General features: G+C 41.7%; 1 protein-coding gene across 1 annotated transcript in view; it reads left to right on the forward strand.

The window, feature by feature from the left end:
- The window catches only part of abca12 (ATP-binding cassette, sub-family A (ABC1), member 12), an 86,878-nt gene that overhangs the window by 50,597 nt on the left and 11,897 nt on the right, over positions 1-24,384 (forward strand). Inside the window, exons 48-66 of the mRNA XM_020607655.1 lie at positions 577-795; positions 1,121-1,317; positions 2,915-3,083; positions 7,528-7,774; positions 7,979-8,126; positions 8,540-8,786; positions 10,284-10,373; positions 11,297-11,384; positions 11,486-11,613; positions 12,528-12,615; positions 12,957-13,065; positions 14,695-14,749; positions 16,465-16,642; positions 16,942-17,057; positions 18,727-18,889; positions 19,626-19,879; positions 20,628-20,832; positions 21,538-21,647; positions 22,195-22,345. Coding sequence (XP_020463311.1) covers positions 577-795; positions 1,121-1,317; positions 2,915-3,083; positions 7,528-7,774; positions 7,979-8,126; positions 8,540-8,786; positions 10,284-10,373; positions 11,297-11,384; positions 11,486-11,613; positions 12,528-12,615; positions 12,957-13,065; positions 14,695-14,749; positions 16,465-16,642; positions 16,942-17,057; positions 18,727-18,889; positions 19,626-19,879; positions 20,628-20,832; positions 21,538-21,647; positions 22,195-22,345 — 2,962 coding nt within the window. The remainder of the gene's footprint in view (positions 1-576; positions 796-1,120; positions 1,318-2,914; positions 3,084-7,527; positions 7,775-7,978; positions 8,127-8,539; positions 8,787-10,283; positions 10,374-11,296; positions 11,385-11,485; positions 11,614-12,527; positions 12,616-12,956; positions 13,066-14,694; positions 14,750-16,464; positions 16,643-16,941; positions 17,058-18,726; positions 18,890-19,625; positions 19,880-20,627; positions 20,833-21,537; positions 21,648-22,194; positions 22,346-24,384) is intronic.

Genomic DNA, 24,384 nt, shown 5'->3' on the forward strand with positions numbered 1-24,384 from the left:
ACACTAGAGACGGCAGGGCAGGATAACGACTAGGGTGCTAACAAGGACTAGAGAGAACAAAGACAATCTTAGCATAAACTTGATAAAACAACATAACAACCACTGGCCTGAAGACAGAGAAAGAACTGGCAGGGGAGTGACTGGTGAACAGTGTATAAGTATGGAGGAGACTAATGAGGTGCAGCTGGTGAGTAATCAGGGAAGCGGGGCAGGTGTGTTGAATAGTGTAATCAGTGCAAGGGCTAGGCTAGTGTGAGGAAAAAGAAGAGAGGAAGGTGGAGCTGGGCAAACCTGACATCTAGGGACCAACAAATCATAATTTAAGAGGAAAGAACTGGTGACAAAGTACAAAAAAGCAAATGGGACAAGAAGAAAGGACATTTATAATATTTTATGTCCCATATTGGCAAAAGTAATTCAGAAACTGGTTAACAAAGTTTGAATTATCCATTAACATTTTCCTAATTATGAAGGGTAAAGTACATAATTCTACATGAACTGTTTAGACAGAATCATCTCTAGAGACATTTTATAAATCTGTCACTCGTATAATAACTGATCATGCTCTGTGCTTAGGTCTCTCCTGACTGGCCTTTTTGCCCCATCATCTGGCACAATTGAGGTGTATGGCAGAGATATGCAGAGCAACATAGATGATGTTCGCAAAGAACTGGGTGTCTGCATGCAATACGACGTCCTCTTTGACCACATGACCGCCAAAGAGCACCTGTTGCTCTATGGCCAGATCAAGGCCCCACACTGGTCACCTGGGCAACTGCGTGAACAAATTCGGAAGTAAGTTCACTATTTTAAAATCACCGTCTACAAGGTGGTATCAGCAGTTGTGCATGATGTAGTGGTGCTATGTTATCTGTCATACTGATTCAGTTTACAACCTGACATCATGAGACTGTGTCAGTGGCTCAGTCGATGGCATGATACAAGCTACAAGATAAGGATGAACCAAAAAGCAAGAAGCTCTGTCTCTCCTCTGGTTCCTATAGCTCAGAATCCCTCGCTGGGTAACTGATGGAACTGTAACTCAGAAACTGGACTGTAATGCTTAGAGTATGTGAACATGAGCTTCTTGTTGAATGATTTTCACTGACTCCTCTTCCAGGACCCTAGAGGAGACAGGCATGTACGCCCACAGACACAAGCTGGTGGGCGCCCTGTCGGGCGGCATGAAGCGTAAGCTGTCAATCTCCATCGCCTTCATAGGGGGTTCTCGCTTGGTGGTTCTGGATGAACCCACCACGGGAGTCGATCCTTGCTCCAGGCGCAGCATCTGGGACATTATTATCCAGAATAAGAAACGTGAGTGTCTCAGACACACATAATCCTGTTAGAGTTCATAAGCTCTTCATTCAGCCTCAAGCTACTCATACGTGACTACTGTTACTACTGCTGCATATACTGTAAAAACTGCTACCACCAATAATGACAATCTATTTGTATCTGCTAGTCCTTGGCCATATTAGTTGTCACTTCAGTAATTTCTAAGATTATAATGCTAACAATATCCAGTGATATGTCTTTTTATTTCTGAAACACTGAAGAATCTGGATTCCCTGCATTGCTGGATTGTAGACTAGATCGCAACACTGCAAGTGAATACTGATAAAACTGAAATTCTGGTAATTCTGGTCTGGTTCTGGTCCCAGTTGCACTTCTAACCATGGCACCCCTACTCTTTAACCGCTAACAGCTAACTTGAAACCTTCACTGAGAAATCTAGGAGTTAAGAAATATTCCTATAAATCAGAGATAGTGCCACTCAAAGCAATGCTTTCCAAAAGATATAGCAGAGCAACTCATTCGCGCCCCCATTTCCTCTCACCTTGTCTTTTGCAATTCATTTCTTCTTGCCTCAGTGAAGCAGCAGTGACTTATCTGTGTTTGATGCAGAATGCAGCAGTAAGGCTTTTGACAAACACTAGACACAGAGAACATACAGTATCTTTCCAGTCCTGGCTGAATTACAAAGCTCTTAAAATCCCACCAGTATTAGATGGCATTTGGTTTTTATTATTTGCTATCTTTCATACTTTGTTTTATTTCTTTTTGCTCTATGAAATTCGTGTGCTTTATGGTATTGTATTTTATGTGCACATGCAGACCGTCTGTGTGTGCTACTGTCAAGTACTTTGTAACTCTAAACTCTTTAAAAGTGTTTTAGAAATAAAGTTCAGCATGTAACATTGAAATAGACAAATATGTCAAATTCACATTGCACACACTCTGCCTCGCCTTCTTATCATCTGAGAGAAAAACGTGGGGAAGAGCAGAAAGAACAGTGAACCTTGAGTCGGCCCTACAGGGCTTTCCCCTGCTCAGGCTTCTCACTTTACATTTAGCATGTTATTCATCTAAAGTAAATCCAGAATCACTTTATCTTCAGGCTGTCTTACAGGAACAGTGGTAATAGCATGAAGACTGCTAACTGTCATATAATTGTGGCTGTAGAAAATATCCTGTGTAATTGGTCCTGTCTTAGGTGCTAGTCAGAGTTTGGTGCCAGGGGAAATCAATTTCGAAATAAACTTTGTGCATTGCTTGTTTGTGTGCCCGTTCCTCAGATAATTTGTGCATGACAAGGCTTTTGTGTGGCCAGGTCTGGACTGTGGTTTGTTTATTTTTAGGGGGGTAGTGTGCAAGTGTGTATGTGTGTTAACACTCAAAAGGTGAATGTGTGCTCAATTAAAATAAGAAAAATCAAAACCTATTTTTCCAGAACACATCCTATGTTCGTCTTTCACCTTGTTGTTTCACAAACATCGGATCACAAGATTTTATCAAATCGATTCCTTTTACACATTTCTTAAATCCTTCTGTTGAGTTATACTGTTGTTATGGGTTATACAATAATTTGCACACAAATAATGCAGAGGTGTGTGTATGTGTGTCGTCTCAGAGCACACCATCATCATGTCCACCCACCACCTGGATGAGGCTGAAGTGCTGAGTGACCGCATTGCCTTCCTGGAGAAAGGAGGATTAAAATGCTGTGGATCTCCCTTCTACCTGAAAGAAAAGCTGGGTCAAGGCTACAAACTCACCCTCAACAAGAAGGTATTCATCCAGTCACCATGCTCCACTAAAGCACTCTAGACTCATCTTAATCCTGCAATATTCAGTTGCTGACTTTGTTTTCCACAACATGAAATTGTTCTCAAATATACCCCCCTCCTTCTTTTAAGATCCTTTTTTAATGTTTTTTTTTTCTGGTGAAATAATCAGTGTTCCCCCAGTAGACAAATGGTCCCCATGCTCCATATTAAAATGTTTGCATAAGTGAATGTGACAACCTAAAGGCCATGACCTTTAAGGCAGAAAGTAACTATATCTCTGCATTTTCCCAGACCCTCTCTTACCGGTGACACATCTTGGGAAGTTCACATCTAACATAAACTTGTCGCAATACATTATAAGCAGAGCTGACTTGCTCCTGTGTAAATAAATTTTAGGTTTTCCTTCTCCAACATATTGCAAAAGTGTGAATTGTATCAGAAACACTGAAAAACTGCTAGATGGACTAAATCCTACAAAATGGTGCCCTGCTGACTACTGCAACCTGCCTCATACTTTTTGTTCACTTGTTTTCTAATGTAACAGTTAAAAAGTTGGTTTTGACTGTATTCTTTGGTCATGTTGACAAATAACTCTAGATCATCATATTCTTTATTAGCTGAATGTTTACAATGTCAGACTTGATGACAAGGTGCCTGGGAGCACGTAGTGAGCCCCTTTTGATATTGCTGGCCATCTATCTTTATTGAAACCTTAATTTCCCTTTATTATTATTATTTAACTGTTTCTTGTACTGTATTTATTTCAGGCTGTATCAAATGTCTTTTCTATGTTAGTGTTCAAACATTTAAACAGCCTAGAGGCAGAAACCCTTAGGCAGGGTCAGAAAAAATGTGTTGCCAGTTTCCTAAGTTTAGCTTATCATAACAGCTCAGTGAGAAGACTTGCAGTAGGGCGATATTTACTCAGGATTTGTGGCTAGTTTTTGTTTGGCACTAAACAATGACATTGTGTGTGTGTTCATATTTACTAAGGAGTTCAGTGGGGTTTTGCTCTGGAGAAAAAGAAGAAAAGCAGGAAATTTGCATGTTTGGTCTTAGGTAATATGTATTTTACGTGTGCAACAGCCTACAGGCATCAGATCCTAAGTGTAAGAGTATTCAAATTAACACTGCTGTGGGTTGTGTTCATTTACATTGCCTTAGTACCTTATTTGGACAATTCGTTAATGAAAAATAGTAAAAACATTTTACACCTCAGGGCTAATGAGTCAGTAATAAATTGGCAGTGGAGCGAATAGACGCGGCGGCTTGTCTCTCTCCCGGTTGTATGTCTAATAATGTGTGTTCTAGTGTGTGTTCGTGTTTGTCGTGTTTATGTTCTGGTGCGCGTAGTTCAACGTCTATGTTGCACTCAACATAGTCGCCACTGCCTTATGGACTATAGGGAATAAGTCAAAACATTTCAACTTGGACCAGGAAGTCACATAGGATCTTCAAGGCCTGGGGCTTCTCCGCCGGATTCCTACATCACCGGACACACCAGCTACACCACCCCCTGAGATGAGGTGTCGGAAGTGGTGTGAATGAAAGCAGAAGCTGGGCAACCAGGGAGGCAGCTTGCCCACACAGACCCCCAATACTATCCTTCATTATGGCCAATGTACGCCCACTGGACAACAAAATAGACCACATACAGCTCCTGAGATCTGCACGGCGTGAGGGACTGCTGTGTTTTCATTTTTATGGAGACATGGCTCAACGACAACATCCCGGACTCCACTATCCAGCTAGATGGGCTAATATGCCACCGAGCTGAACGAGTCCCTGTGAAGGGGGAGTTTGTGTTTACATCAGCGATGCTTATTGTCAGGACGCTTCTGTTGTTCATAAACACTGTTCTCCATTGGCGGAGTTTATTATCAAGTGCTGGCCTTTCTATTTATGTAGGGAGCACTCAGTAATTCTGTTGATAGCTGCGTACATTCCTCCCACCGCTAACACCAGCGACAGGAGCGAGGTACTAAATGAACTCTACCAGGTAACCAGTGAACAACAGACAGCACACCCAGACAGATTCCTCATCACAGCTGGGGACTTCAGTCATGCGGATTTAAAGGTTTTATTGCACAATCTCCGCCAACATGTGGACTTTCCAACAAGAGGAGACAACACAATGGACCTTGTGTGCACTACATGCAAGGGAGTATACAAAGCCTCCCCCCTCCCCCACCTGGGTCTCTCTGATCACATCACCATTATGCTGAGACCTGCATACAGACCCAGAGTGAGAGCCATCAGACCAACACAAAAGGGTGTGGCCAGAGGGGGCTTCCTATGCTCTGAAGGACTGTTTTGACACTACAGACTGGGACATTTTCAAACAAGCAGCCACTCATAACAATCACATAGACATAGAGGAATAGACTGAGGCCGTCACAGCATACACCACAAAATGCATTGATGATGTCACTTACACCAAAAATATCACTGTTTGTGCTAACCAGAAAACATGGATGACAGGTGAGGTTCACAGGCTCTTGAGGGCTAGGGATGCAGCCTTTAGGGCTGGCGACACCGCAGGCCTAGCAACAGCAAGAGCCAACCTGTCCCACGGAATCGAGGAGGCATCCAAACCCTCACAGACTATAACCCCCCCCACCTCAGATCTGTGTTAGTGACATCTCTCTGCTGAACAGCCTCAATGACTTCTTTGGCCGCTTTGAAGCACAGAACCAACACACCAGCACAGAAGTCCACCCCACCCCCGGGCGAGCAGGGTGTGTGTTTGTCCGCAGTCAGCGTGAAGAAGACCTTCTCCAGGATCAACCCACGCAAGGCAGCTGGACCAGATAACATACCTGGTCATGTTTTAAAGGACTGTGCCGAGGAGCTTCAAGGATGTCCTCACGGACATCTTTAACGTCTCCCTGAGACAAGCGGTTGTTCCCACATGCTTCAAGGCTACCACAATAATTCCAATTCCAAAGAAGCCCCACCCAACCAGTTACAGTGACTATCGGCCTGTAGCACTGACTTCAATTATTGTGAAGTGCTTCGAGCGGCTGGTCATGCAGAACGTCAAGTCCATCCTTCCTCCCTCTCATGACCCATTTCAGTTAGCATACAAGTCAAACAGGTCCACGGAGGATGCCTTTACTGCTGTTTTCCATCCAGCCCTCACCAACCTAGATTCAAAGAACTCTTATGTGCGAATGCTGTTTCTAGACTTTAGTTCAGCATTCAACGCAATCATTCCCCAGCAGCTTATACAAAAACCTGGACACTTGGGACTCCAAACCTCTCTCTGCAACAGGGTGCTAGAGTTTCTAACAAGGAGGCCACAAAATGTGCGGGTCGGCAGCAACATCTCCAAGACCATCATGCTGAGCACAGGGGCTCCCCAGGGGTGTGTGCTCAGCCCATTGCTCTTCACACTGCTGACCCACGACTGTGTGCCAACCTACAGCACCAACCACATTGTCAAGTTTGCGGATGACATGACTGTAGTTGGCCTCATTACCAACAATGATGAGGCCAACTACAGGAGTGAGGTGTGCCAACTGGTCCAGTGGTGTAAGGACAACAACCTCTCCCTCAATGTGGGGAAGACTAAAGAGATCGTTGTGGACTTCAGGAGGAAACCTCTAAAGCATCCACCACTGACCATCGACGGTGCTGTAGTGGAGAGAGTGAGCAGCACCAAGTTCCTGGGGGTGCACATCTCTGAGGACCTCTCTTGGACCAACAACACCACATCACTGGCCAAGAAGGCTCAGACACGCCCCTACTTCCTCTGCAAACTGAGGAGAGCCAGTGTCCCACCCCCACCATCATGCAATCCTTCTACTGGGGCACCATTGAGAGCGTCATCAGTGGCTGTATCACTGTGTGGTACAGAGGCCGTACTGCCTCCTGCAGAAGGACCTCCGCTTCACCCGCAGAGCCACCGGCATTGCTGATGACACCTCCCACCCCGCACACTCCCACTTCAGACTCCTGCCTTCAGGGAGAAGGTATCAGAGTCTCCAGGCCCACTCCACCAGACTTACAAACAGCTTTGAACGCTGTCCATTACCCCCCGCCCCCTGACCTTGGACTGTGACCCACCACAGACCATTTGCACCAAAGCCCTTCTTGTTATAGTGCATGTAAATCTGCTGCTGACTGTTTTTACCACCATATCTGCTGCTACTGTCCATGTGTATTTCAGTCTCACAACCACGTGGCAATATTCTTATTATTTGCACTACTGTCACTGATTGTACATGGTTTGAGTCATAGCCTATTGGATTGCACCGTTTAGTTTTATCCTAATCACTTTGACTTAGTTTTTTTTATTCTTTTTATTCTATTTTTACTCTACTTTTATTCTATTTTAGTTTCCTAAATGGTATGGTATTCAATACTAGGTGAGAGAGAAACGGTATTTTGACTTTCTGTATGTCCTGCACATATAGTGAATTGACAATAAAAATCTTTGATCTTGATCTTGAAGAGGAAAAGTCTGGATTTTAAACCAGCAGTCTGGGAACATTGATGATGCTGAACTGAAGGCCTTTGTCCAAGCACATGTACCTGGAGCGCAGCTCAAGGAGGTCCACAGGGGTGACTTGATCTACTCACTGCCCCCTTTGACCTCATCCAATACCTCCTCATACCGCTCTCTACTGGCAGCGCTGGACTCCAACCTGGATTCCCTGCAGCTGGAGGGCTATGGTATCTCTGACACCACCCTAGAGGAGGTATGGTTATGCATGTCCACACATAAAAAAATCACAGTTAAACTGCAGTCACAGTGAAGAAAAAATCATCTATAGGTACTTAGGTACTCAAAGGTTCTATGTGATGTATTGTTCCTCTAAACCTTCATACAGACACAGAAGCTACTGAGGCGTTTCTTACATACACACAGGTTAATGATTTGTTTTTTATTTTTATGTCTGAAGGTATTCCTCCAGTTGACTCATGAAAACACAGAAGCTGGTGCTGACGATGGGCTCCTGTCTGTCTCAGAGACACTTTCTGACACTGGATCCCTTGACAGCTTCCCTTCAGATGACAGTGAGGGCATCTCCAGCGCTAGTGACATGATCAGTGAGTGAACTCATTTTGTCCTCACCTGTTCCCTGTCTTGTTCCTCCTTCCTTTCTACCTTCTTTTTCCTCGACCAACTTTCCTTTCTACATTTCTTTGTCATTTTCACACATTAAGTCAATGAAAGTGATCAGTATGCTGAAACATTAGCTTGTTTTTTTACCCAGTTCATTATTTTAGATTTTCAGTTTTCACATTTGACCTAAAATATTTTGCCAATACTTACTCGGCTGACCTAGTTTTACAGCTTCTACAAGTGGGACACCCATCTCAATGAATTGCACTGCCGTCTTTTGTGATACTATCTACCTGTTAAGCTTTAGCTCAGCGTGCCTTATAGAGAAAAAGCCAGTAAGAATATTAGTATAAAAATGACATAATCCTGTCACCATTTACTCCCTTGTGTGTTTTAGAGCTTACCAGTTCAACCGTGCTGTGCGGCATGGCCCTGACCTGGCAGCAGATATCAGCCATACTGATCAAGAGGTTCCACCACAGCCGCAGAGACTGGAAGGGCCTGCTCTCTCAGATCCTGCTTCCGGTTCTGTTTGTGATCTTTGCAATGAGTCTAGGCTCCATCAAAAACAACCTGAAGAACTATCCTGAGATGGAGCTGAGCCCTGCCCTCTACAACATTGGACCAAGTTATTCTTTCTTCAGGTCAGTGCTCATGGCAAAGGAAATACAGGAGAGTACTGGGAAGGGCGTACACAAAGGTAAATACAGTAAGACCAGTCAGGGTATTTATTACACCAACCGTGTTTGTAGAATTCAAATGAACTCTGAAGCTTTGCTCTTTTCAGTTCCTTTGATAACAAATAACCACAACAAGACATGTAGAAGTTTCTCTTGTCCAATGATCTTGTACATGTATGTGGTAAATTATGGCAAAGGTTACAGTAGAATGTGTGTATCAGGCGATATACACAACTTATCTGTTTTTTGCCAAATGTCTGGAATATGATGATTTGTGGTGTCATGTGCTGGCTTTCAAAAATTTACCTGAGGGAGGCATTAAAATGAAGGAGCAAATTTCTAAACCGTGGAGATGCAAACCGCAACAGCGCTGTCTGATTTGGATGAGACTTTGATGTAGGGTTAATGCAGCTTGTTACCTGATCGACTTGTTGTTGCTGCTGCATCATTTGTGTGGGGACAATATGTTGTTAGAAAATAAATTTTACGCTGTAAGTTGTTGAAGGGCAGATGGACCTTGCAAGAGGGGGGATGCAGAGGAAAGAGCTGACTGTGATGAAGACAGCCGAGATACAAGATCAAAGTGAGCAAGATTGAGATCTGGAGGTTGCGAGGTGACTTCATTGTTGAGAAGCGCTTCTGTTTGATCAAAAGGTTGTTTAGTGAGGGAGGAAATGCAGAGGTTCCGATTCATGTCAAAGACCGTATCGAAACTCCATCCAGTCCTCTTCAGCTTCATATTGAAAAATGATATTGATATTTCTACGTTGAATGAGATCTGTGTTGGTGCAGGGGTGCAGGTGTTAGGGCGATTTGCAGGTAGTTGTAGGTCAAATATACCTCAGTCTACTGTTATTGTAACTATACATTGTGACACTAGAGAAATTTTATGAACTTTCTCCGACTTCTGTGTTTCCTGATTTGATTGCACAAGCAATGCAAATATAATGACCTGAATCTTTGTTCATGAATGTGCTTTTGAATGTGTTTAAAGACAGGGGAGGGTTTGAATAAAAGTCCACTGTAAAGTGACAAATCCTGGCTCTCCTGTCCAGCTCCTCAAAGTACGGATATTATATTAAAATCAGTAGCAGGGTCCTCACAGCGGGGTGGTATGGTGGCACAGCGATTAGCTGTGTCGCCTCACAGCAAGAAGGTTTCCATGTAGAGCTTGCATGTTCTCCCTGTGCCGGATCGGGTTCTCTCCAGGTACTCCGGCTTCCTCCCATAGTGCAAATAAATGAGACTTGGGTTGATTGACTCGATATTGCCCCTAGGAATGAGTGTGGGTGTGTGTGGTTGTCTGTCTCTAAGTGTCAGAACTATCTGGGGTGTATCCTGCCTCTCGCCCAATGTCACCTGGGATTGGCCCCAGTTAGTCTGTGGTGCTTCATGTTATTATCGTAAAATTTCTGTATTACCTTTGGGTCAAGGCTTAATTACTGTTTCCTGGCTCCACAGAAACCAAAATCCCAACTCCAGCCATCTGGTGGACGCCATGATGTCATTCCCCGGGATTGATAACGCCTGCCTCAACAAACCCGATAAGACGTACGTAATCGCATCTCAAATGCCAACTGTTCTTTTTTCCTGAAAATGATAAATCTTCTGGGTGCCTGTGCTCAGTTGTTTTCTGTATTCTACCTTTTTTACACATTCTACCATTTTCACTCATTGTCATTCTTTTCAGGCCTCCTGTTTTACCTTGAATCATTTTACTAGTCTGTCTCCCTCTAATTTCTGCCACTCTCACTCTGATTTCTCTCACGTCCGTCCACTCTGTTTTGCTGGTGCTCAGCTCAGTGTATGTGGCTGGAAGCCTGCAGCAGGACTCTGTGATGTGAGAGCAACATTTGTATTCCTTTAACTCCCTGTGTTTATAGGGGAGATTTTCCCCTTACAGACACTCAAATCAATGTTGACATTCATGAACCAGACGCTGGAGGGATTTTAAAATTTTGCCATAAATGGCTAAACTGTGCAAAATAGCGTTCATGTTTTGCAACATGACAGTGCTGCATTTACAGTTTATTGGAATAAACAACATGGGCTTCTGATTTTCTTTTTTACTACTTTATATATAAAATAACATATTTGTGTGAACAAAGACATGTATTGCTACAGTCTCTTTTTGATCTGGACAGTGTCCCTGAAAGCACTTGGCAGAAAACACACTGTGAGGGAGTTGCACCATCAAACCACACAAGCAAAATATCACCAGTGCCTAAGATATTTAATAGATCTGAAAACAGTTTTTGAACTGACAACAGACAAATGTTCAAGTCCCGATCTCACAGAACTTACACAAGTTTGCAGCTTCACAATGAATGCTTGCAGATTATTCGATTTTCTTTCTTTTTGCCATGATGTGTGAAAAGATTTTATCATTTGAGTCCAGTTTAAAGATGTGTTCAAGGATCGGCTTGTGTCATTATCATGTACTGCTGACTCACTTTGTGAATGTTTTTTTTTAGGGTCTGCAGAATAAGCGCAAACTCCTGGAGTTCCAGTGGGAACAGCTCCAAAGGATTTAGTGTCTGTAAATGCACTCCTCAGGAACAGGTGAGACTGGGTCACAGAGAAACTCTGTGTGTGCACGTTTTTTCTCATGGTTGTTTGAAAAAGAGCAAGTGTGATGGCTTTTTCTCTTCCATATTGTGTAGATTTGTGAGGCAAACAACTTCCAGCCACCGCATACGCAGTTTCCTTCATCTCAAATTGTTTATGACCTCAGTGGCATCGATACTGAGAACTACTTAGTGGCCACAGCCAATGACTTCATCAGGAACAGGTGAAGGCAGCTAGTGCTTATTCTTATTGTAGCCACACTGAGAATTCAGCACATGCATCATTGATAGGTGTCTGTATGAACTATATGAAGTGATGTTCCAAGAAGATCTAAACAGGTGCATCATACATTATTTCCCATTTTAGAAATACATCTCATGATGTTACATTTTTTTGATGTGTCAACATACTTGAGATAGTTTGTAAATAATGTATGCCCTTAAAATACTTAAAGGATAAGGTGGGTCATTTTATATATAAGCAGTATTTTCAGTACTCCCCGTGCAGAGAATAAAACTGACAATAAATCACCACTGACTCTGACTCATGCTAACTTTAGGAAATGATGGCCGTTTGGAGAGTTTGGGGCTACATATTTGGGTCGGGGGTTTCATTACATAAAACGTGTCACCCAGTGCAGCAATGTGTTTCCAGGGTGTTTTTAACAACAATGGTGGTCGAACACACAGACAAACAAGGTAATCCAGGCCTGGCAGCTGACAGACAGTAATCATGATTAGTGGCAATTGGTGGCTTTGGTCTTTGTGTGGAGATTGCTGAAAATACTATTAATATACTGTAGAAAATGGCCGGTCTTATCCTTTAAAACTGATAATGTTGCAAGTGCAAAAAAGGGCTGTTGTAATTCCCAGCAAGGATGTGCTGAAATCTAATGGCTGATGATTGCATATTGCATAACCTCAGCTTGATATGAACAGACATCTTGTAACTTGCTGATTATGTTAGTTGGGCTATACTTTTAATGTGAGTCAGGTACTTTTACCCCCAAAGGCCTCTCACCTACAGGTTACTTTACTCAAAAGCAAACCAAATAGTCAAAACCACAATGTGTCACATCTAAATTCTCAGCTGCATTGGGAGCTCTTCTTATTGATATATGTCCCAATAATTTTTCAGGTATGGCGGCTTTGATTTCGGCATGCCGCTACCTTCTGACCTGCAAAAGGATCTCAAAGCAGTGCCCAAAAACCGTACTCTGTCTAAGGTAATTTTTACTGCTGAATCCCTGCTGCCTGTCTCATTGTTACTGTAGCTGCTGTGAAGATGAGCTGTTGAAAGTTATAACATGACACCCTAACAAAAGATGTTTGGCTGCAAGATGGAGCTGCAGTGTTACACTATGAGTGTCATCATGCTGTAAATGTGGTTTACTGCACCACAGTGTCAATGTTTTAGTGTACAAATTTCCTGCGATGACATCTGCATTTAGTTTATCTTTAAAGCCTTGGCTTCAAAACATTTAAAGGCATTTTGTACAAATGTAGCAGACTTGCATACCCTGTTTTGTGGCAGTGACCGTCTGCGTTTGTGCTTGCATGGGTGTAGGTCTGGTTCAACCCTGAGGGCTTCCACACAATGCCAGCATACTTGAACAGCCTCAACAACTTCATCCTACGCTCCAATCTTCCGGCAGACAAGGATCCACGTGACTATGGTACTGTAAGCTGGAGCAAGTGTAGAAAAACATTTAAAATCTAAAATGTCAATGATTTAGGTTTAAATAGATCAAGAACTCTGTACTCACAAAGGCAATGACACCTAAGATTACTGCTCTCTGGGGTTTTTGGACATTGTAATATACCATTGTTACTGTTTTTTATTATTTCTGTGATTTTGGGAAAAGTCTATACACAATATATTTGTTGGTCTATGCTTTACTCATGGAGATACACAGCACTCCCTGTTTTTGTAAAAGAAAAGCTGAAGAAAAGGTTTAAAAAAGACATGACTGGACTTGTGCATAAAGAGATGCACATCAGTATTAGGAAGGTGCTACAGTACTGATTGACCGCCCAGTGCATCTTGTATGCTGAATATAAAGGGAGCAGTAAACAGTGTGTTTACTCACGGTTCATTTCAGTGAATTAAAGCCAGGGGGTGCTGTGTGTCTTTAGACTCACATCTCTATGCTTGGTGAATACTGATGAATGCCTCTCACTGTGGAGCTGTGCTAAAGAAAATGAGGCTGGTCCATGTCTTTAGAACTGTTTCAACTCTGTGTATCACCCTGACCATCTGCCTGGGGCAAGAGTATACAAACATACACACACACGCACACATAAAGGCATATGAAGAAATGCTTATAAAAATGTACAGTACCTTGCATGCAGCGAACTACATGCACACATACATTTCTTCCCTAGTAGATGATCAAAGTGTTTGAGGGTAGAGGGTAATCATTTAAATGTTACCTGCAGACTCTCAGCGGTGGGCAGGGGGTGTCAGGGGTGCAGACCCAGGAAGATTACTTTTCAAGGTGATCGTTTATCTGTCAGACATAAAGCCCTAACCATCATAATGGGTCCTGTGGTATCAGCTATTGGTCGGAGCCCTTGAGAGTCATGCAGCTGTAGTAGGATTTCTGACAGTAGCCACAAACTACCGCAGATGTGCAAGGCACTCCTGCCTGCTGTTCATACTAGAGATTCATATCACCCTCACCTGCTACTGTGTTTTGTACTGACAATTGGTCTGCCCCATTCTCCAGAGAATATAGTATTACTCAGGTCTTAATAAAAACTTTGAAAGATGTAATCTGAAAAATTGTGATTTTTCACTTTTTGAAATAAATGATTTATCAATTAATCAATCAGCATTGATTTATAATGCGATTTTTAGTTACAGTAGAAGTTGTTTCCCATTGGAAAAGATACAAACTAGATCTGGGAACATCCGACTCTAGAGCAGCAGTGAGGGATGATGGATGGTTACAGATGGATTAGTCAGTAGAACCCATTAATTCCACCAAAATGCCCTTGAGCAAGGCACTGAGCCTCCACCTTGGTCTGGGTCTGCTGAACTCTCACTCTCCTATCTCAGGAATTCTAAGCAGAAAGAGGTACTGTTCATGTCTGTAACAATCTAGAAGACCCTGAAAAAATAATGGAGAAAATTCAATTTTCCATGTGTTCACTGGCAAATGAAATCATCTTTCACTATATTTTTCAACTGACTGTGTCCCAGGCTAAGAGAATATCATTGTTCATTTGGTCCCTGTGCTGAAAAATAACTCTCATGTTGTTGTTCTACTGCTAACATAATACTTTTTTTTTTTTTATTACAGCCATTTTCGTTTCCAGTCACCCTTATTTTGGCCGGATGGATGATGAAGACATAATGTAAGGGCTGCACTTAAACTTCTTCCTTTTGCTGAAATCTGTGTCCAATATCAATGTTTAGCACAAGATATTTCTGTCTAATCTGTCTAGTGACAGTATTTGAAAATTTGTCACATTGTGATGGATATTAGTGGTTGTTGTTTGGCTAAGCCCGACAAATTATGGAACCATCCTCCATTTCACTTCAGGACATCAAAGTCAGGGTGGACTCAGGGCAGCAGTGTTTACCCACATTTGATTTTCTAAATGGATTTCCCTGAACTTGCACTATAGGTCAGAGTCTCAATATAACTGGTGTTTACCCTGAAGGTGGCACAGAGGTGGATTGATTCTACCCCATTTCTCAAAATTAGTTTATTTAAAATACTCCACATTTTGCTTTAGAGACCCAGACTGCAGAAAACAAGTGCCTGGCTGTGTGTGCTTGCATGAATTTAAGTAAACATGTGTTCTCTTGGATCAGAAAATGATTCATTCCCAGAGCAAATTGAGCTGAAGCTGTGGCCTGATGAAGGTCTGTCCTCTCCAGAGCCTTGTTAGCACTGACCGTCTCACAGCCATTTCAGTGTTTACCAGCCTCCAATTTCTCCAGTGCATTTTTCTGCATAGCGTCTACTCATCGTTAGCCTGCTAAGGTACTGCAGCAGCTGTGAGTGCACAATCACCCATCCATTCAGGGTGATATTCCGCTTACTCACTTGATGTATTGATTTGGCCTGAGCTGTGTTAAAGATACAGCAGGCTTATTACTCCAGATGTTTTGATTCTCACTGTGTAGTAGCTTTGCTCATAGGAAAAAAAAAAATGTTAAGGCTATCTTAACCATATTGATAACAAGCCTGCTGAGTAGCTGCCGCTGCTGGCCGTCCTCTGTAGTTAGTGCTGCCTTAAAACGCCCACCACATGTCCATCTCTGCTATTCTCCCTCCGTCCCACTCAGTCACTCTGCCATCCTCATCTTTTTTTGTTCAGCCTCATGTAGCTTATTCTGTTTGGTTGATGGCTTTGCACCTCGACTAAAGGAGTGATGTAATGGATCAACATGCAAGAGAGCGTGGGAGGTGAACAGGTATAAAGTTTAAAGGAGCTCTGCATTTATGAGTAACTGAAGGATCAAAGCCTCAGCTGGTCATCTGGAGTCGAGGCTGGACATTAAGCTCTGTCGCCTCACAGCAGTGTCACTGTGCATACTTTATATCAATATAGCAATAGCGGTGTGAAGTTGTACTCGATATGAATCCACCTGATTTTTTTTGCAGTTTCTTGTTAAAGGCGAGTCACCAGCATCTCCTTTAACCAAGCTTTTTGTTATTAATGGATTTCATCTTATTGTGAGCCACTTCAATAGTTTAAATGCATCAGATCCCAGCAGGCAATGATATGATGACTCTTTTTAAGAGGATTTTAAAATGGGCCATTGTTTTCTGAAAAGAATTGCACCAGGTTGCCTCATTTAGAATGACTCGGCACACCAGATTATATTGATTCATTTATATACTTTGTTGTCCTTGAATCTAAACCTGTAGCTACTGTAGTCTTATATAGAGGAAGCACAGAAACTTTTAAAACAAAAGCAGCACAACACAATACATAATTTGTTAACAGAGTTAGTGCAGATGAAGGATAATTCAGTAATTATGGGCATGATTGATAAATTAATGACATCAGCATTCTTTGTCTTTGTCACCTGAATGATCCTATTTTTTTCCTCACAGTCTTCAGGGAATGCTTCACATTCTTGTGGCTCTGTGTGTGATGTTGGGGTACTCGATCATGACAGCCAGCTTTGCCATCTATGAAGTCAATGAGCACCACGGTGGCTCCAAGGCGCTCCAGCACATTGCCGGCATCAGCGAGCCCCTTTACTGGACTGTGAACTTTTTTTATGACATGGTAACGTCTTCTCTTTGCCTAACAAGGGGCCCAAATGAATATCTCACTCAAACGTAATCAAACCGCTGTGGGTCCAGATTATACTCAATAAAAGCAAAGCTGTGATATGTCCCTGCCCCATGTCAAATTTTGGATTGTAACTCTACATGAAACACATTACCCTCGGAAATGATATAATGAGCAGGCAAACAGACTGATAACAAGAAATTGTTTTTATAAAAAACTGAATTGTAAACTATTATTAAGCTTTTTTTTCAGTTATATTAACGTTGTTGCATCATGTTTCCTCTTTTTTCTAGGTCATGTATATGATCCCTGTGACTTTGACTGTTGCTGTGGTCGCTGCCTTCCAAATTCCAGCATTCACAGATCGCCAGAATTTGGCTGCCGTCACCCTCCTGATGGTGCTCTTTGGGTCAGTGATTTGGGGGAAAGTTGACTTATTAAATATACTGTGACATTACTGTCAATTTATGGCATTATTGGCTTTTTGGCTTGTGAAGTTTATGACATTATTAACCAAAGTTATAGCTCTTTGTTGTACTGTGAAAGGAAAATTACATTGTATTACAACTTGGCAGCTCAGTTATGATTACACTACTAACATCTCAGAGCACCGAGGTAGAATGCAGCAGCAAATCCAGGGGTAACAAATTTATACAGGTAAAACTGAAAGTGGGTGCTAATGTTGCTAATTAAACCACCGCACATCTATGTTAAGTTCAGTAGGTCATCCTTAGTAAGAAAAAATCAACCTGAACCAGATCAGTCATTTACATACAGAGAACATGGCTTTACTGTGTCTGGCAAACTGGCCACGTGTTCCTTGCAAAGATTTTGCCAAAGCTATTTGTTCCATCAAAGGTTCCTAAATTTTCAGAAGCATATTCTCACATGTGCACTGTATTTTCTAGCCTTTATTTCATGTTAACTTTGTGTATCTTCATCTTTGGATTTACAGCATGGAGCATAAGGAGGCTGCTATTGTTCAAACACAAACACAGCTCAATTTTTCTGAATTTCTTGCAAAGACAGATGGTGGTAGGACTGAAAGGCTGATAGAAAAATCTGTTCCAACATGTTCATCCCATTCAAGCCAAAGATGCTAGAGAGAGTGAGGAAGGGGTGTGTGAGAAATCAACAGGACTTAGGACAAAAACACATGACTTGGTGTGAGCTAGATGCTAACTATTATCTCGAAACATTTCGATGTAGATTATAGAAAGGTGTCAGATAAATGATGTGTTTCCTGCACCTAGATTACATGGGATTATTTACATCATTCCTCATCTGGAGCAGAGGTTTAGGCCCCTGTGTTCACCGTTGCTGTCGCTGGCCTCATCCTGAGCTCTAGATCTTAGGAGGCCAAGTCAACACTCTGCTTCTCATTTATCAGACAGATGTCTCCCTCCCAAGCAATGAGTAATCACAGTACCCCATCTGTCAGGCTGCACCCACCTGGTCTGCTCTACAGCCTTCTTGCTTCTGTTCCTTGTCGTGGCTTGGCACCCACAGTCTGCCTACCAAGCACCTTTTTTGGGGCATGGCACACAGATGCTTTGTCTCTGTCTGGCTCTGTCTGTCTCTAGCTTTCCCCAGCCCACGTTTGTTTGTCTTCTTCATTTCTTTCTCCCTCCTCCTTTTCCTCTCTTTCTCACTGACCCAGGCACCCCAGTCAAACGAATACGCAGATAATGTGAGAGAAAAGAAAGGAAAATTGTGTTCTGCCACCAAGGAATAGAGAGAGGTGATTTATCTTCCTCTTTTTTGGCATCATGACTGAATGTTTACCCTTCTCATGGTGTATTTTTTCCTCCTTCCCTTTTAAGTAATCTTTTTTCATCAGCCTCACAGCTGCTCTGTTAAGTCTGTTAAAGGCCTGAGCCACTTAAAAGCACAAGTTCATGTCACTTTAGAAGATATATTTGTGAGAAATGTTCTATATCCACTTGGTGTTTTTCTTGGTGTGTACTCTGTGTTTGAAACCAACCCAACCATCCCAGCAGGGCTATTTTAAGGTGTATGTGTGGAGTTATTTTTACTTGATGATTATTAAAAGTATCCTGTCTCTGTCAACTCCTCAGGTTTGCTACCTTCCCCTGGATGTATTTGTTATCAAGTGTCTTCAAGGATGCAGAAATGGCCTTCATCATCTATGTGTGCATCAACCTCTTCATCAGTATCAACACAATCACATCCACCTCCATCCTCTACTTTCTGAGTCAAATTTCACATACGAACCTAGAGGTCAGCATAAAGTGCCTGAGCCAAGATGCTTTTGTTTTTATTTGTTTTATATCATTTGCTTAATTTACAGGTACAGATGCATCTAAACTTTGTTACACTCTGTGAACCAATGCATATGGGGCGTCTAGCTAAAAGATAATTTGCAGCTTTGTCCCTGTTTAGGCTTTTAAATTAACAGGTTCAAACATCAAATAACAAATATCATAATAGACAAAACCAGCTTAAACCAGAACAGATAAAACTAAGTGTTAAAAAGACAGCCCACACTCTTCAATGGTCACATCTTTGTTGTTGTTTAAGCCACTGTTTCACCTTTGTAGAAGAGGCAATGATTTCTGATTTTAAATCTGTTGGTAGTGTTCCCTAGTTGTGAGCCTTTTACTGAGAAACATGATTAATCAAAAGTGGTTCTGCACTTCTGAACTCTGCAGTTCCCAGTTACTACCCTCTAGTCTTGACACCTTCACTCTTATATCTTTGAATCAACTAAATAGATCTGAAGTATTTAAATGCACACCTAAATATGTGACTGTTCAGTAACTGTTTAATTAAACCTTGTCCGTCTCTGTAACTGTGGAAACACTGAGCTGCAAAGCACTGAGCAGGGCAAAGATTCTTCACATATCCAATGTCAGGAAGGTGACAGTTCTCTATCCTTACTTCTTTCCCTCCCTCTATCCACCACCTCATGCCCCACCTTTCTCATTGTCTTCTTTTCTGTTCTTCCCTCCTGCAGGCGATCAAGGACACCTTAAATACACTGAACTGCGCCTTCAAAATCTTCCCCCAATTCAACTTTGGCAACGGGCTAATAGAGCTGGCTAGGAAAGACATAGACGTTCAGATTCTCAGCGGCTACGGCATTGATGCCTATCAGAACCCATTCTCCACAGAGTCACTGGGCTGGATGTTTATGTCCTCCTTCATTCAAGGCCTGGTCTTCTTCACCCTGCGCCTCCTGTTCAACAGGTCTCTCATACGCAAAGTCAGGTAAGGAAAACTGAAGCCACAGACCGTATGGTAATGTCACAAATGATCATGAACTCTGTGTACACAAACAGCCTTTTAATTACTATACTGCATGTACAGAACGTGGAATTGAGATCATTTTAAATTGGTTTTCTTCTGGTACATCCAAATGTGCTCCGCAGCCAAGAATATGATAGTGACATATAAATGTAAAATAAACAGCCTGTTATACTGTTTATTTTGCATTGTTTGCACTGTTTGTTGCTTGTTAATACTGTTTAATTGTTATACTACACAGCCTTATGTTAGTTTACTGTTTACTTGTCCCTTGCTTTTGCCTTGCATGGGGATATGTACATGCACATTGAGAGCCACTGTACCAGAGTCAAATTCCTCTTGTGCCCGACACACCTGGCCAAAAAAGCTGATTCTGATTCTGATAGTGATACAGAGATTATATAAATGAGTGATGAATTGAATATTCATTGGAGTCACTTTAAACCTAAAAACAGTTTTAAACAACTGCTTTCATATTTTAAGTTCAAAATGAAAAAGAAAATTGTCAAAAATATTTTTTGAAAAATACAAACCAAAAATACCACAGATATTGAACCCCAAACCTCAGTAAAAAAAATAAAAATAAATAAAAGGTCACAAAGTTTCTTTCTAACCTCACACATCTAATGGGTTGGTCACTCTGTCTCTACCCATTACTCACATTAACTTCAGCATTGAGTAGATATGTAAAAACTGACCTTTCCTTGTGTAGGCGTCTGATTTGTGGCAGAAAGACAGTTTCCCAGGAGCCTTGTGAGGATGAGGATGAGGATGTGGTGGCTGAGCACCTACGGGTGTCCAGTGGAGGAGCCAGTTCAGACATACTGCAGGTCAACCAGCTCACAAAGGTCTATCAGTATCTCAAAACCAAGGTCCATGCTGTCAAGAGGCTCTCTGTGGGCATCCCTGCGGGAGAGGTAGGCCTAAACCTTTACCCATACCAGAAAAATGAATTGCAATTGAATAATCTAAATCAGGAGGAAATGAAGGAGGCGTTTTATAATTAATGACCATTATCAAAATCTTGTGTGTGTGTGTGTTTTAAATAGCCACTTGTGACTTTATGTAATGGAGTAGTAAACATTTCACTAAACCTAAATTACTAACAGCCCACTGTTGGTGTTTTGAAACTCAGTCCACAGTTGAGTTAATTATATATGTGGGAACACATTTGACAATTTTGAAGCAGTATTATAAAAAAATTAGTGTATGACCTAAAAATCATGCTGGTTAGGGCTAAGCTACACCCCAGCACCTTTCATTCATCCTGTGGAGGCCAGTCAGTCCAAAGTAACTGATTTAATGTTTCCTTTTTACTTTCTCTCATCAACTATATTGTAACCAAATTCTGACATTTCTGCTTTTACTGACAGTGAAATTACATTCAGTTCTGCTTTGCCTCTGCAATACTGTGAAATACAGCTGTTTTGCCAAGAATAAAAATCTATAATTTGAGAACGAGGTTGATGTCCAGTATGACCTAAAATCAGATTGATGATGACTCACTGTAGAACAATGCTCACCAAAGCGCTTCTTTGTTTCATCCATCTGTCTGATATTTGAAAAAGCTGTACAGTAGTCAGATGCTCCAGGGTTACTAAGAGATGAGTGATCTGTTGCAGTGCTTTGGTCTGTTGGGAGTGAACGGTGCAGGAAAAACTACCACCTTCAAGATGCTGACTGGAGATGTTAGCCCCACTGATGGCACAGCACAGATCAGGGACTGGGATGGGTAAGCTGTACATTCATTGAGCTGTTTATTTAAAAAAAGCATATATGAATTTGTTGTTTTTCTTATTACTTTATTGGTTTATTTTCAATATAAAATATGTTACAGTATAGATTATAAAATACTAACAAAGCATAAAAAATGATTTGTGAGAATCAGTATAGAGGAAAACAGTGAAGCAAACCTATCAGAGGACAAAGCCTTTATTTTGTTTCTACAGGTGCCCAAGCTGCACTGTGTAATGAATTTAAGATAGATTCAATTTGCATAACACAAAGATCCACAAATGAGGAGTGTTATTACTTTGCACCAGCCAATATTTGAATGTAAATGAAACTGAAGTTCTAAAGTATAAACTGAAGTATAAAGTTCCATCATATCCATGAGCCTGGCTCAGAATCCTGCTGTGTTATTAAGTTATATGACGAGTATTCCCAACACAGCAGACAGCAGGTCCGCTGAAACAACCTACATGCCCATCTGCCCTACACCATGTAGTGGATGCCATTTGAGAGAATTTGCCTTTGTTTCTGTTTCTGTTTTTCCCCAGGCGGTTGGTAGACATCATGGAGTGCCGTAACAAGGGAATTAACATCGGCTACTGTCCCCAGGTGGACGCACTGGACAGCCTGCTAACTGGAAGAGAGCACTTGTACTTCTACGCTCGCATTCGAGGCATCTCAAAGAGAGAGATAGATAGGGTAGGGGAGAGCTGCACACTCTGTTCTATCTTTCAAAGCTATGGGTAGTGACAACACTATTCACAAAATGACAGGATCTGATAGAAATTCAAAGGTGCAGTGACACTGCAGGACTAGTAACTGTTGATGCTTCCATGCGTACCGAATCAGAGGGGGTGAAGCATTGTGTGCTGAAAGCTATACAGTAGGGCAAAACTGATAGGCTTTTGTTGTGCATTCCAAAATATCAAAATTATGCTGGTGCTGTATGCTTCAGACAGATTTACATTTAAACGGTACTTTGATGATAAGAGTCTCATCTGACATGTCACTCTAGTCCCATTCTTACTATTTATCTTTCTGAGAACTAATCAATCTTGTTTCTGTGGTGATTACCAAGTGGGTCTGTCTTTCTTTGCTGCTGCTGACATGAGAGGAATCTGCAGAGTAACCAATCAACAAATGATGAGATTTCTAATTTTCCATTTTGATATGTATATATCAAGATATATCAGAACATCTATCTAGGTGTCTCTCTCTACACCATTTCTAGCTCAGGATGCAGAAGCACAAAAATGTTGATTGTCTCTGACAGGCTCATTAATGTTACCAGCAGCACTGCATACATGTTAGCAAGTATGCATACATAGACACACAGGTACTTACAGACACCGGTGCATATGAAAGTGGCTCTGCCTGGCTTGTCATTGTCATTTTTGCTTTTGTTACAGCTCCTCTTCTCTGGTCATTGAAGTGACAGCAATGGTTATAATGACCATAGCATCGGTTTTGGGCTAATTCACAAAGATGAGGTTATATGGAGATTTCCTCATGTTGTCTCCTGCTGACAGTCCCCTAGCTGTGGATAATGAGATGAGCTTTAATGGGGTCATTTTGCATTGACATGGTTTTGTCAGGCTTAATGAGTTGTTACATCAAAGGTGATAGAAAGGAGCTTTTATGAGAAAACATTAAAAACAACACATTTTGATCTGAACCATGAAGGAATATGCTACAGTATGTTGCCCATGCTAGTCATTCAAATAAAGTTGCTTATACTTTGTATAATGTTCTACAGTGTTCTGATAACCTGGATCAGTGAACTCAGAATCATATGGAAAAAAACACAAACAGCAAATCCTCTTATAGAGAAAAAGCAAAGAATCTAAGTGAATTAAGCTACAGTATCTACTGCATTGATCTGGTTACCAGACATACCAGCTGATAGGGAGAAGGATAAAGATTATCAATGGGAAATCACCCGAAGCTATTTGAAAACGAACTGGTATTTACAACACACTATTCCATGTGAATAATACACAAGTATAGAGATTTTTAACAGCTTGACACACAGTATAAACCTAAAGGCACCCAATAAATTATGCAGTGTCAGTTCCTGTTCTTTAAATTTGCAGCTCCAGGACAGGATGAAGTTTAGATAAAGTCACTAAGTAAAGTCATCATTGTTGTGCAAACAATATTAAATATGCATGGGATTGGGACAGCTAGATACTATGTTGCTGTACTGGACAAAATAGGAGGAGGCAATGAAAGAACTGAACATTGATTATCTTATGACAAGGAGGTTCAGCCTTTACCCTCAGAAAATGCTTGGTGTAAATCCATCTGTTTGAACTGTTACCGGGTCCTGAATTGTGTGTACTGGGATGCTGGATTTTTCATCCATAGAGCAGGTCTCCAGTTGATTAAAGGCATGGGTAATAAACTCCCTGTAAAGGCCCAGCGCTGTTTAAATCTGCTTGAGCTACAGGTGGACATTTAACTTTATCTTCACATTCACAAAACCGGGGAACACCATACTGGTGATGGTCTCATATTTGTTGGTGCTCATGCACAGCAGTTATGAACCAACTGATGCACAGCAGATGACCTTTAATCTGTTGCACATCTGCTACACACTGATTAGCAATTTGTAGTGGAAGTCATTATCCTTCTTACGCTGGATCATGGAGAAGATCTGAAGAAGGCATTCGACCGTGTCCCTCGCAGCGCCCTGTGGGGGGTGCTCCGGGAGTACGGGGTCCGGGGCCCTTTGCTGA

The sequence above is a fragment of the Monopterus albus genome, unplaced genomic scaffold (genome assembly GCF_001952655.1).
Source record: "Monopterus albus unplaced genomic scaffold, M_albus_1.0 scaffold88.1, whole genome shotgun sequence".
In the NCBI taxonomy this organism is placed as follows: Eukaryota; Metazoa; Chordata; class Actinopteri; order Synbranchiformes; family Synbranchidae; genus Monopterus; species Monopterus albus.